Source organism: Ambystoma mexicanum, chromosome 8 (assembly GCF_040938575.1).
Source record: "Ambystoma mexicanum isolate Mex_15411 chromosome 8, UKY_AmexF1_1, whole genome shotgun sequence".
NCBI classification, from domain to species: Eukaryota; Metazoa; Chordata; class Amphibia; order Caudata; family Ambystomatidae; genus Ambystoma; species Ambystoma mexicanum.
In genome coordinates this window covers 637,180,590-637,195,494 of record NC_090929.1, presented here as the reverse complement: position 1 = coordinate 637,195,494, position 14,905 = coordinate 637,180,590, and the positions used below count along the sequence as shown (strand labels likewise).

General features: G+C 46.4%; 1 protein-coding gene across 1 annotated transcript in view; it reads left to right on the top strand.

Annotated features, from left to right (window-relative positions):
* NOL9 (nucleolar protein 9) overlaps positions 1 to 14,905 on the top strand; it is a 717,932-nt gene that overhangs the window by 548,399 nt on the left and 154,628 nt on the right. Inside the window, exon 10 of the mRNA XM_069610369.1 lies at positions 13,385 to 13,562. Within this exon, the coding sequence (XP_069466470.1) occupies positions 13,385 to 13,562 (178 nt within the window). The remainder of the gene's footprint in view (positions 1 to 13,384; positions 13,563 to 14,905) is intronic.

Here is a 14,905-nt window from a genome sequence, read left to right as displayed (position 1 = left end):
ATTCCCTAAAGGAAAAGCACCTGGTCCGGACGGGCTGACAGCCGAGTTTTATCAAGAGCACATGGCCATTCTGGCCCCCAAACTGCTGGAGGTTTGGAACGAGTCACTCCGGCTGGGTACCCTTCCCCCGTCGTTGCGTGAGGCTGTCATCACTGTCCTGCTTAAACCTGGTAAACCCACTAACGAGTGCGGATCATACAGGCCCCTCTCCCTAATGAACTTGGACACCAAAATCTTTGCCAAGGTGATTGCTAATCGCTTCCTCCCGGTCATGTCGTACATGGTCCATGATGATCAGTCAGGATTCGTCCCTGGGAGGTCAACATCACACAACATAAGAACGCTGCTTAATGTAATGTCACGCATTGACCAGGGGGTGAGTGCGGTTGCGGTCACACTGGATGCTCAGAAGGCGTTCGACATGGTGTCATGGACATATATTTGGTTGGTGTTGGAGAATATCGGTATAGGGCCCAACATGATAGCATACATTTGGTTACTATACACTTCCCCGGTGGCCAGAGTGCAAGTTAACTCCCAGACGTCCGGTCTGTTCCCTCTCTTCAGAGGTACTCGACAGGGTTGCCCGTTCTCCCCGATCCTATTCGCCTTGGCCATAGAGCCGATGGCCGATTATGTCAGGGAAAGACATGCGCGCAAAGGGGTGCGGCTGAAAGACTCCCCTGAAATTATCTCGCTTTATGCGGACGATGTATTGCTCTTTGTAAGAGACCCAACGGCCCATCTAGACCCAATTCTGCGTGACATCACCCGCATTGGCACGTACTCTGGGTTTACTATAAATTATACTAAGTCTGAGATTTTCCCCCTCACTAGCTCCACGATACAGCCCACCACCGAGTACCCGCTCCGCTGGTCCCCGGATGGGATCAAGTACTTGGGGGTCCAGGTGTCCCTCTCCAAAGACTCGCTACTGGCAGACAATTACCGGACTGTTGCAGAGCAGGCCGAGACCAAGGTTGCACGCTGGCGTGCTCTTCCACTGTCATTGGCCGGAAGACTTTCGCTGGTAAAAATGATTTTGCTCCCCAAGTTGCTTTATGTATTTAGTAATGTCCCCGTCTGGCCAGGAAGGAAATACTTCGTGAACCTGCACAAACTGCTCGCTCAATTCCTATGGCACTCTGGTGCTGTGCGTAAAAAGTGGTCAGATATGTCATTACCCTATGACAAAGGGGGATTCACAGCCCCGGACCTGTTGCGGTATTGGACTGCTTCACAGGCGCAGTTCGCATCCTACTGGTATCCGGGGCCTCCACCCCGTCCCCACGTTAAACTCGAGGTTCGGGCAGCAGCAAGCACCGATGTAATGTCCCTGATTCTAGACCGGCAGTATGTGCCAGACTCGCCCATTGACCCGGTCCGGACTACGGTGCAGGCTTGGGGCCAGATTTTTAAAACCTGCGACGAGCAACATCCGTACTACAAATGGCTCCCCGCCTGGAGCTTCCCCGGGCTGGAACCCACACGCGATACCACCCTGGCGCGACACTGGGAGGCCCTGGGCTACCGTGCCCTCACTGATTTCTATCCGGAGGGACAGTTCATAACACCGCAAACGTGGAGGCCGGGACACTCGGGCTCGGTTCTGGAGCTTCTGCAGTTCTACAGACTTCGTGCTGCCTTTCGAAATGCCTGGCCTGTCTTCCCCATTGAGCCCCAGGATTCCCCTGGAATTGCTTATATTGCTAACTCGGGCGGTGCCCATGGGGTAGTCTCTTCACTGTACAAGCTCCTCCTGTCCGCTTCTTCTCCCCCTCCATCCAGGGCTCATGCTGACTGGGCCTCCGAGCTGGAGCTGGATCTCACAGACCAACAGTGGGAGAAGATGTGTTCTCATACTAGCAGGGTGTCCCTAAACTTCCGCTACCGCACCATACAATATAAATTACTCAACCGGTTGTATTACACTCCAGGTAGAATCTCGAAGTTTGCTCGTTCTGATCCTCGATTGTGCCCCCGCTGCGGTGCGGAGGGTGCTGACCACCTGCACATGTTCTGGGACTGCCCGGAGCTGGTGACATTTTGGAGTAAAGTCATAGAGACACTGTCCGCAATCACTGATACTGTTGTTGATCCCGATCCAATGGGGGTTCTGTTTGGGGTGTGGCAGACTGGAGGGGCTAAGGACATTGTTGGGTTCTTGAATGTTAGCTGTGTCATTGCCAAGAAATGTGTTTTACAAAACTGGAAAAGCCCTGCTTCCCCTACATTCCAGAAATGGTTAAATCTGCTTACGTGGTCCCGAAACTGCGAGGAGGAGTTTCTGGGCATGCTCCCAGTGCGTTCTCGACCTCGAAACATATGGTCGGCTTTCAACAGTTACTTGATCAACTCAAATGACTCTTCTTCAACGGATGAATCCTCCTAGCCCCTCAGTCAGTGACTCTGTGTTTTGGCCACCTGTAATATGCTGCTCCCTTTCTGCTGTCGCCGCATCTTTGCCAATATGTTCTGTATGTGCATGTATATGTTACAAATTTGTCCATATGCCTCTGATGTGTCTGTATGTTGTTTGCCTCTGCCAGCAAAAATAAAAGTTTAAAAAAAAGAAAAGGAATAAGTTCATGCTGTACCTAAAAAGGCACAAAATAGACGTTGCGCTGTTGCAGGAGACACATCTGACAGGGGGAAAAATGGAGCTGGTAAGGAAGAAATGGAGAGGGATTGTGGTGGGTTCATCGTACTCTGCCTATGCTAGAGGAGTGCTTATCTGGGTAGCGCCGCATGTCCCGTTCCAAATGTTGCAAGAAACGGTGGAGGAAGATGGGAGGATGGTCATACTGAGGGGGCTGGTGGAGAATAGAGAGGTGAGCATTGTAAATACATATGCCCCCAATCATAACACGGCAGCATATTTCAGAACTCTGTGCACCAACCTCAGTGTGTGTAGGTAGTGCGGTGATCTGGGGCGGGGACTTTAATTGTGTGATGAACCCCAAGGTAGACAGATCGGATGGCAAGATAGATAGGCCCACCCCAGCGGCTAAAGCATTAAAGACGTTGCTAGATGATTTTGGTTTGGCAGATGTGTGGAGAACGAAATATCCCCATGGGGAGCAATACTCGCACTACTCCGCCCGGCAGCAGTTACATACAAGGCTTGATTACATCTTTGCCACACCGGATGTAACGACAGAGATCACTCAGATAGAATACAAGGCGAGGGTCCTCTCGGATCACTAGCCCTTGGTGCTCGGATGGCAATACTGCCCCCCGAGGGCGCAGCTTCTAACTTGGCGCCTCCGAGCAGAGTCGCTCAAAGACTCTGTCTTTAGGGAAGATATAAGAGAAGAGATTACTAATTACTTTGAGGTGAACACTGGTAGTGTTGACTCGGCGGGTACATTGTGGGAGGCCTTTAAGGTAGTGATACGGGGAGTTGCCATAGCTAAGTCAAAGGGCCTGCTGGGCGGGGTCTTGGCAGACCTGCAAAAAAGCAGAAGAGTAACTAGATGGTGCATTAAAAAGCTGAAGCGTAGACATGGAGTTAGTATTTAAGCAACAGCAGAAATGTGCAGAGCACTGGGAAAGGCTTTGCAACTTCAATTACAAAAAGTATATAGAGAGGCAGCATGCGGAGGGGACAAAACAGGACAGCTCTTAGCGTGGCTATATAAGAGCAATACTCCTAGACCCCCGATCAGAAAGATAACGAGGGAAGATGGTGGGGTAGTGGACACTCAAGAAGGAGTCAACAAGGAGTTTGTGGATTATTATAGGGTGCTATATGGAGATAAGGAGGGAGGAAGCCATGAAGATATAACTGCAACACTAGAAGATCTAGGACTGCCCAGGATAAGTGAAGAGGAAAAAGAAGAACTTGATGCACCAATTACTTTGGAGGAGTTAAAAGAAGTGGTGAGGCAGCTGCCCACTAGTAAAACCCCAGGGGCGGATGGGTTCCCTAGTGAATTCTATAAAGAGTATAGCGAGGAAGTGCTCCCCCCCCCAATGTTGAGATGCTTAATGAAGCGTCTGAGGTGGGGCGGTTGCCGGAGTCGCTCAGAGAAGCGATTATAATACTGCTACCCAAGCCTAACAAACCGGGACACAGCTGTGGCTCTTACAGACCTTTGTCGATGCTGAACCAGGACAGCAAGATATTGACGGCTGTCCTGGCAAACAGATTGTGAAGAGTAATTAGCAAACTAATACACCCAGACCAAACTGGCTACGTCCCAAATGGGAACATAACCCAAAACCACAGGCGACTCCACCGGGTGGTTGAATGGGGTGGTGGGATTGAAGGCGAAATGGCGGTCGTGTCTCGAGACGCGGTAAAAGCTTTCGACTCGTTCAAGTGGCCATGGCTGCTGGCGGCCCTGGGTGGGTACGGAGTGGGGCCTGGTGATGTCAGGTGGGCGAAGATGCTATACAGTGAGCCGCTAGCCAAAGTTCGAACAGGTTCTGTGATATCAGAGTGGTGGCAACTTAGTAGAGGCACCAGACAGGGGTGCCCCTGGTCCCCGATGCTTTACATTCTAGCCCTAGAGCCCCTAGCAATATACCTTAGGCAACAATATGATACAATAGGTATTGAGGTGGGGGGGGGGAACGACATTTGATATCCCTATATGCGGATGATTTGTTATTATACTTGATGTACCTGGAAGAAAATCTCCAGTATATCCTGGAAGTGATAGAGCGGTATGCGGGGCTGTCCGGAATAGCAGTGAATCCTCAGAAATCTAGCATTTTCCCACTGGGTAGCTATAAGGGAATCCCTGTGGAAAGGTTACCGGTGTTGCAGATACCATGGGCGGTTAGAAGAAGAACACAAACACACCACCGAGATGGCCATTGAGAAAATCGGGAAATGCATGAGGTTCTGGGAGAAGTTGCCCCTAGCAATGATGGGAAGAGGGGCAATGCTTAAGATGGTGGTCCTGCCTAGGCTTTTACATTATTTTAGTAATATCTCATACATGATACCTAAGAAGGTTTTTGTTCAACTGAATAGTATGTGTAGGGACTTCCTGTGGCATGGCACCCGGAACAGAGTGGCGCTATGGAAGTTACAGAACTTCTACGAAAAAGGGGGGGATTATACTGCCTAATTTTGAGGTTTATTATGTAGCGAGCCAGCTACAATATGTAGCCAAATGGCTCTCCGATGAAGCGACCCCATAATTAAGGTTGTTGGGGCATGATTGTGGCCGTTTTACTTAAAGGAAATTATCTGGCTGCCCGATTCAGAAATGATTGAACGTCCTGGGATGTTGAGGCTTGGGTGGAAAATGTGGCGTTGAGCATGCCGGATGATGGGGGACCCTTTCCCGTGCTCCCCGCAGGTACCCCTGGTTGCTTTGGCGGGGGGAGATAGGCAGCTGAGGGTGATAATCGGGACCTACTGGGAACCGGTGGGGTTGGTTACGTTAGGAGATATTTGGCAAGAGGGGACCATTAGGGATTTCAAAGGACTTGAAGCGGTGGGATTACATACGGGCCAATATGTAACATATCATAGAATGGTACAGAACATTTGGAAAACGTGGCCTGAAACAGTGCTAGCAGAAGAACCAGATGCTATTATAGGGTCTATTTATGACATATCGGAAGGTGGGCACAAGATCTCTAGATTGTATGAGATGATGATGACTAAGGTCGGAAAGGAGCTGACGCAACTGAGAGTAGATTGGGAAGCGGAAGTAGGGGCCCCGGTTGAGGATGGGATGTGGGAACGCGCACTGGGATACCACAAAAAGGTGTCGAGGAATGCTAGACTAAAGCAAATACAGTTGTATGTAACGCATAGAGCATACATGACTCCTCTGAGAATTTCGAAGTTTGAAAATGCTGAGCAACAGGCGTGTCCCAAATGGGATGAGGAAAACGCTGACATGACGCACACGTTTTGGTCATGCTCAGTAATTGAGCGTTTCTGGGGTGAAGTAGCACTAAAACTAGCAGACAAGGGGGTCACATTAATTTATAAACACAGCGTGGGCCTGCTTGCTGGGTGGGTTCCCCAGATCACGGAAACTGAAACATGTTGGGAAACTTAGCATATGTGCTTGCGAAACGAAGGATCGCTATGGGATGGAAGTCATGTCACAAGCCACGGGTGGAGGTGTGGTGGAAGGAGCTGCAGAAATGGGCGGAGGCTGAAACGATGGTATGGCAAGAGGCGAGCAGCATAAGGGGGGAGGAAGAGGCAGGTTCCCTGACGGCATGGAAATTGTTGATAGCAGAACTGTTTGGAACAATATCGGATCCAACAGACTCAGAGGGAAACAAGACCCTGCTACGTGCAGTAAATACTGCACACGAAGAACAAATGGGCTCATAAGGGGGATGGGAAGGGGGTAGCAGTGATCTTGATTAATGTGTGAATAATGGAACTGTTGTGAATTGCACTGCGTGTTTGGTTTGTTTTGTTGTTTGGTTTGAATAAAATCAATAAAAATTAAAAAAAAAAAAGATTCTGCTGCAATTTTTGGACTGTTTGGCCATACTGGCTTCTTGTGTCCTTTCCCTGTGCTATGAGTTTCATTTTTGGCTCCACTCATCCTCCACATGAGATGAGCAGTGATCCCCATAATGGTACGGTTTCTGTGCTGTTTTACCGCTGCCTTCCCGAAATCCTCCCTTAGTCATGCACCTTGTCTTTGGAAGCTTTCATCATTAAGAATGGTTGTGGGACACCACTACCCCACCTCTGTTGTTCATCTGGGCTGTCTTAGGTTGCCTCCACATTTGTTTCTTTTGTGGAAGAATGTTCGTTTGGTTAGCTGCTCCTTTTTAACTACTAAGCCATTGGAAATTGGTTGTCCAGATTCCTAAGTCTTCCTGAAACCATCTTTACTGTTTTCACTCCTGGCTGGTATGTCCCACTCCTATGAAGACAGATTGTTCTTTTTTTGGGTCGTCTCTGTCATTGACTCAGGGTTCAAGTCCTTGGGTGGCCGAGATGGGTGAGAAGATCTTTTACTCACAGGGTTGTTTCGCATTCCCGAGCTGTGTTTTTGGGAACCATCACCATAAGGCTATGGGTTGGTGGTTTATTCAAGATAATTATCCTCATGTTTTCCTATAGTCGAGGGTTTCTGCAGGCCCCCTTGAACCGTGTTTTGTCAATAACTAGCATTGGCACGAGACCTGCTGTGCTTTCGTTCTTGCTGGGGTCACTGGCTTTTGAACCTGGCACTGGAGCGCATCAAAGGGTCATGTCTGGCGGGATAGATTGCCATCTTATCTCCATTATATTGGCATTTTCGGTCCTGACCATGAGTATGAATGTATGCTTTCTTGTCTAGGGTTCCCTTTTATGTGCCTTCTCCTTGTAGTGCTTATTTTCTACTCAACAGCATCTTATTCAAAAGCTGAACTTTGCTTCTTATTCACCATCTACTTATTCACACACTTAGAATTTGGGTTTCTTATTCAACCAGCTTCTTTTTTAATTGCTAAATCACTTTAGGTCGCCTGAGTTTACAATGTTGGCTTCTTGGTCAACAGCCGTATTAACCAATTATGGGGAGAAACTGTCCTGCTTCATGCTGCTTATATTTTAGAGTTTATTTTCAAAGTATATCAATCACTCATTTTAGGACTTTTGCTTCTCATTCACCAGCAGTTTTAATCCATTGTGGGGAGAAATGGTCCTGCTTCATATATTGCATAGTTTTGTTTTCAAATACATTAATGAAATTCAATGTATACATTTTAGGCTTTTGGTGTCAAATTCAGCAGCACTTTTAACCCATTGTCGGGAGATGCAGTCCTGCTTCATGATACATACACCGGATATAGTGTTTTTTCAAATTAACGCATGAAAATCAATTAGCAGTTTTAGGGTGTTGACTTGTCATTCACCAGCAGTTTTGGCCCATCATGGGATGACGGGGTCCTACTTCTTGCTACTGGTATTGCATTTTATTTTTCTTAAAATAGCTGTCGAAAATTAAATTTGTGCCATTTGGTGCACTTCTTTTTAAAAACTACAGTTCTTTCATGGCCAGAAACCTGTTTTTCGAATAAAATGGCAGTGAAACCTACTACCAGAATTCCGATTCCAGAATTCCAATGGAGAAATATTTGATTAGGTAACTGACATTGTCTGAAAACATTTGTCTGGCTATGGAAAGAATAGTTAAATAGTTCTATGCAGAAACACACATGCCAGTGTGGCTGTCCAAACGATTTTCTTTTTTGTTTTGCATAAGTCACCCCGAGTGGGACGGGTATGCCCAGACGTGGGTCCCGAGCCTGCTGGGCCTAGAGACCCAAGCTACTGCTCAATGATGACGCCCAATGAGTCTGAAACATGTCTGGGCATGCTTGTGGTCTCGTGCATAAGGGATGTGACCTAGCAGTTTGGGCTAGACTGCCCCTTTTGGGTTGCGACGAAGCCTGATTTGCATATGGTCTTTCCCCTTCTATTGTGGCTTGGCAGGCTGAAGAACGATGGTCTAGAGGGTTGTCCAGAACAATGCCAGAGGTTGGGATTAATTCCAAAACTTCCAGCCATCACCTCTTTTTGTTTTGCAAACTATTTTCTTGTGCAGGACAATCGCTAGAAACAATGCTAAATACTTTATTTTTTCGCCAAGTAAAACAAAATATTAGAGGATGGAGACAGGGCCGGTCTTACAACAGATTGCGCCCCAGGCGGGAAGCATCGTTGGCGCCCCCACTCCCCCGACCTGTGATCTCATGCATGTGTCATGGGCTGAGCAGCGGGAGTGGGGACTATGAGTTAACAAAATTGTCAATGCTGGCATCTGCTGAATTTCATGAACCTCAGAAAACAGCAATAAGAGGGTCAAACCCGAACAGGCCTGGTTATGTTAGTCTGCTTTTGCTCTTCATTTTTAGTAACAATGACCAGTTTGCTGCTGTGACTCAGGTCAGGGAATCGACAATTTCAGATCTACACTAATGTCATTCGTATGACCTCAAACATTTAGCCACTCTTAAAAGGTGATGAGCTGGTCTTGAACAGTGTTACTCAAACATCCAAGAACAAGCAACCACCATCATACCCACCGATAGCTGTACAAGCCCGTCTATCTCAGCATTAAAATACATGCATTTATGCAATATGTATTGCATCAAATATTTCACGGGAAGTTAAATATATTTAGGAGGGACACACGTAAACAATATCACTACTCCATGTGAGTGGTAAAGTCTACTTAAAACATATGCAGAGAGTTAACATGCATGTACAATTCAACATAGCTCCCAATGTTAATGTTGGAGAGGTGGTGTTCTAAAATTATGACATTACAATGTGGACTTTACATTGAAACACACTGCAGTGCATTACCGCGGCAGAGAAATCGAGTATTGGGGTTTGTTTCGCTCATGCTTGTGAACTCTCAAAATTCTTAAATGTTTCCTTCGTGATCACTCATTTTTTAGCTCCCGACAGCACCATGAAACTGTAAGACCGCAAAGAAAAATGATGTCTACCATCCCAACATAAAAACAAAAACAATCAAATTCTTAAAAGGTGGAAGATGACCTTTTCTTGGAGACTCGTTAAGTTTACTTTTTGCAAATTACTAGTCGCGTGCTGCTTGAATAACAGCGGCCCTTGCACATTGTGCAGTATATAGACGAATTTCATTTCAAAGGACTTGGAGTACTGCGGGTATCAGGGGAAGCATCTCCAGTGTACCCCAAGCGTAATGCGCTTTGCCCTCCACCCTCACCCCCCAGCCTTGCAGCCCTGCGCTTTTTCACATTCTCCATTATGGTAAAGAACATTGTCCCGAGATTGGGAGAGAAATGGACTATGCAGAAGGAACTGCCACCCCAGGGTGTGTTTAGCTGCTGGTATATCAAATGCAGAAATGGGTGGCATCAAGTGCCCCACGCTCTGAAACGTCTTTTGCGCACTGGTTGGTCACACGACAAAGTGTGAACAGGTGATTCCCCAAAACTTGAACCATTCTTTAGAGACCTGGCTTTGATTAATGTGGCGTTAGCTAGTCATGGCCATTTCCCAGCGTTTGTGTTAAAGGAGATCGGAAGTTGCACCGTGCAGGGTATTTTAAAGGCCATGAATTGATGCTACAGCATGTCGCCCCCAATGGAACAAAGAAAGTGAAGCATGCATCCTACAAGTCTGGGTATTTGCATGCACGGAGACTGTTTCTACTGTAGTTGCTGAGTTGTTTTCCCAAGCCAGCTGCTGTGCAGACTTCGCTCAGCTTTTGGTCCAGCGCCTGCATCCATCCTTCACACCATCATTCACAAGGCGCATTCATGTAGGTGTTTATCTCATGATTGCTATTCCAAACAAAAGAAGCACAACGACAAAGAAGAGTATAAGACAAGTCTGAGCGAACAGTGAAATGTATGAAACTCTTGCACTAAAATAAAGTCAGCAGTGCATGCCCAGGAAAGAGGGAACAACGAACAATATGCTCGGGAGCGGGAACTTGGGGGGTGGGGGGGGCGTAGTAACCCCCAAACCGGCCCAACCGTGATACCGGCCCCCAGGGCCTCACCCTTGAAGTGATTTTGGCCCGACAATCCAACCCCGTTGGAACGTGCAACTGTCTAAGATCTGCTGACGGTGACACTATGCCCAGGGCTTCTGAGAACCGGCCTTTTGATCTCCTGAGGAGAGTCCACCACCAGTGCTCGCTTCTTTTTTTCATGACTACTTGAGCCTTGACAAAAGTGTCTAGCTTTGTGGCCTCCAGAGGCTGTTCTTGGATGGCCCAGTCATCTCCGCAATACCATTTTAAAATAAAACACCTATGCAGCAATAGGCCTCACCTGCGAGGACGGGAGCAGGAGGAAAGAAGTGTGCTTGCCTCGGCAGGCTGTAGTTACGCCGGATTTCCTGAAACAAGGCCAATCAGCGAGGGCAGGATGGCGCAACAGTTTGTATTTGCTGATTCTGCTGCTGCTTGGCAGTGTGTGCTTGTGATGGGAACAACTTCAGGATTTAGTGACCCACTCGCTCCTCTTTTCTGTAATGGCCGGGGCAGACAACACCAGCCAGCCCCAATCGATCCACACTTCAGTGTCGGTGCGCGCCCATATCCTGGAGAAGGGCACACCGTACGTGTGCCCATGGGCCTGGCTGGCGCTAGCAGCCAGCAGCTGTATCAAAGCATAACCCTTGATTCCCATTCAAAGAATGTTAAAGTGATTGTTTATTGGGTTCAGGTGTCTCCTTGCCATTGCCCTTTTGGCTTAGGTTGCCTCCGAACCACCTTCAGCATCTTGTGTTCTTTGTTGGTTGTATATACTGCATCCTGTGCCATATTCATGGTCTCTTCGTTGGTGTGCCCAGTCCTCATTATCTGCAGCTTAAGTGGGACTTGGGCCTAAAATTGTCTTGGGCACCAGTGTAAAAGTGGCCCACTGTTGCAAATGTAGGAGTTCCTTAACGGTGTAGTTTGGGAATGTCGCGCAGTGGGAGTGGTGCGCGGGGTACGGTGGGAGTGGAGCGCAGGGTGCGGTGGGAGTGGCGCATGGGATGGTGTGCGGGGGGGTCGCATTCCTAATGTTTCGCCCTGGGCACCAAATGGACTAGAAACTGCTGAGGTCACAGCCTGCAGCAGTGCCAGTGGTAGAATACACGTGTAACACGTTCATTTCCTAACATTATAAAAATGAACAGGCACATTCATTTTTATAATGTTAGGAAACTAACGTGTTACACGTGTATTCTAGCACTGTCCTGCCTGAGGGCCGAGGCTGCAGCAGTGCCAGTAGTAGAATACACATGTAACACGTTTGTTTCCTAACATTATAAAAATGAACAGGCACATTCATTTTTATAATGTTAGGAAACTAACGTGTTACACGTGTTTTCAGCACTGTGGACTGCTGGTGCAGCGCCCCCTAGAGGCTGACTGACGTCAGGCAGCCGCCTGGGCTGCCTGACGCAAAGTCTGGCCCTGGATGGAGACATGACCTATGCAAATATAAAAATATCCCCAAAAATGACCTTGCTTTAAAAAGTCAGGTAGCTGTTCAAATCCTTATCCATGGGAATGCAAGGTAGTAAGATTTGTTGTCATTTCATTGAAAACATTTACTCAATTCCAGCAAGTCATTCCAATGGAAAGATGAAGCAAGAGTTTGTTCACACAGAAAGAGGCCATCATTTGTGGTCTGTCTGGATTTCATGATCTCAAATGGTCAGTTACTTATTCAAATGTTTCTCCATAGGAATTCATTGATAGACCACATTATTCTAATGTTCATGCTGAAAGAAAATTCAAACCAGGAAAAATATACTTGGATAAGAGGAATTAGTTGTCTATATACAAACAATATGCTGACATCTCTGGCCCAACATGGATTTCTTATGTTAAATGTTGGTTACCTATTCAAATGTTTCACCATAAGAATGCATTGGTAGACGGTTACATCGCCATTTGAGTAGAAAGAGTTCTGGCCATAAAAGAATACTGGAATAAGAGTCTGTTTTGTAAACAGAAATTCGCCAAATGACAAAACCTGAATTTTCTTGAGCAATTTTTAAAAACAAATGTGTCATATGTGATATAAGTAGCATAAATTGTGTCCGTTTCTCCTCATGTTGGGTTACAACTGCTAGTCAGTGAGAATCCCACATCCTAAAGTGGCATACAATGAATTTTCCTAAACTATTTTGAAAAAAGCCCTATGCTATATAAGGAACATACAGAAGGCACATTTCTAACCACAAGTGGTTAGAACTGCTGTTGAATGAGAAGCCAACACCCTACACGATATGAATAGCATTAAGCAGGGCCACTTTTCCCCACAATGGGTTAAAACTACTGGTGAATGAGAAGCCAAAACCTTAAAATGACAATTCAATTTACTTGAGACATTTTGAAAATAAACTCTATGCGATATAAATAGCATGAAGCAGGACTGTGTCTCCCTACAATGGGTTAATACTGCTGTTGAACAAGAAACCAATACCCTAAACTTAGGTGACCTAAAGTGCTTTAGCCATTGAAAAAGAAGTTGGGTAAATAATAAACCAGCTCCTAAGTTTGCAAATAAGTAGCTGGTGAATGAGAAGCAAACTTCAGCTGGTGATAAATGCAGCTATGTACCATCTCCTCTGGCATTTTGTCCCCTTAGGAATCTCTACTAAATTCTATTTATTTTCATCCTATTTCTTCTAAAATATACACTAAAAATCAATCAATTACTTTGACTCATTATTTGAAAAATGTGCTTGAGGTAGAGGCACCTCCATCCTCCACCCAATGGAATGTGAGCAGGATGGCCAGGATTATTGCTCACTCCCATTGCTTGTTTACTTGCTCCTATGCACGTGAAATGTACAGTCAAACTATTTGGAAGTTAACTAGCTACAACTGATGGTTAAACTGATTGTGTATTAGTTTTAGAACTCAAGTCCTTCTGTGGTTGTGTTTTTATTTTTCAGGTGACTTTTAACGCAGTTGCCGTCAGGATCATTAACTCCGATGTTGCAGCCAGTCATACTCTGTATTCTGTTAATGCCAGTTGGGTTGGGCTTTGCAGCTTACCCGATGATGTCCGCTTCCAGAGCGACGTTCCTGTTTTTCTGTCACAGACTCCAGTATGTGATTGTTTCGGTTTTGGTGAGTGGGAGCTAATTTTCTAAACTGTCACACAAGCATTATTCAGCTGTTATTGGTGTTCAAAATAAGCAAGACTTCTTGACATATTTTGTGATGGCTAGATTTTCTTTTCCCCCATTGTGGAGGTTGGGCCGATGGGGAGTTTTTCTTTTCTTTGGTAAAATGCACCAGCCCACAGCCACTATCTTAGGATCAGCGACTGTCCAAGCCCTTAAAAGAGCATTCCTCAAGCAATAACACTGGAACAGGCAGGCAATCCCTGGTGGTAATTGCCTGGATGGGCCTTCAAATAGGTCTCTGGTGCAGTTATCGAACAGGAATGCTGCTTGTAAGGATTGTGTATAGCGGTATACAGTCTTTGGCCCGAGTTTTTCAAGAGACTGTCCAGGAAATGCCACCCAAAGGCGGGCGGGCAGCAGGGTATGCAGCAGGACTAGTTCAAGGGGCGCGAACAGACATGTGGATTGTTGGGGCAGGAGTGGCTCATAGGGACATTGAGGAGTGGGCCTGAGACCACAGGTTTGGGCTGGGGTGTGCAGGTAGGGGAGACTGGATGTGGTGTAGACAAGGGTATACCATGGGGATTCGGGATGCCGCAGATCCTGCCCGTTGAAGGATGGGACTGGATGTGGCTAGCGAGGCCAGGAGCAGGCGGGGTGGAGGTGAAGGGGCAGTCCATGGATGAGGGTTCAGGGGATGGAACACACTGATGGCAGAAAATCCCACCGTTGGAACTGCTCCAAGGCTCTTTGGAGCAGCCTCCCAACGGGCAGGCTCATCACCTATGACGGTTATTTTTATTTTATTTATTTGTGTGATTCAGTTAAAACAAACTTTACACACAGTTACACAGTCAATCAACATAGAGAATAAAGAAAAACAATATCTAACACAGATTAATTTCATAAAGTGTTAAAAGCAGTTTAAAAAAATTCATTACTGTAATTAGCAGCGTATCGTTAGGATTTGTTTAACAGAGATCACCACAAATCCTCCCAAGTTAAAAATGGACCAATAGTAAAATAAAATATAAAAATTGCTGCCCGGGGGTCTGCTAAAATTGGTCAGTCTATAATAAGGTGATTAAAAGTTTCAACCTGTAAATTACAAGTGACAATGACGTTCACTTACTGGCACTCCAGCTCGACCACCTATGACATCACTACTAAGGAGGAGATTTTAAGTTTAATGCGTAGCTAGAGGGTTCTAAGAGAAAGAGAAGCATGGCAACATAGATATTTCTGCTGAACATTCAGAGGCTTAATGTCCAGAGAGAAATGGTCGAAAACTTTGTAAGACCGAAGAATCTATTCTTAATCCAATCAGCCTCATAAAGTAGCCTT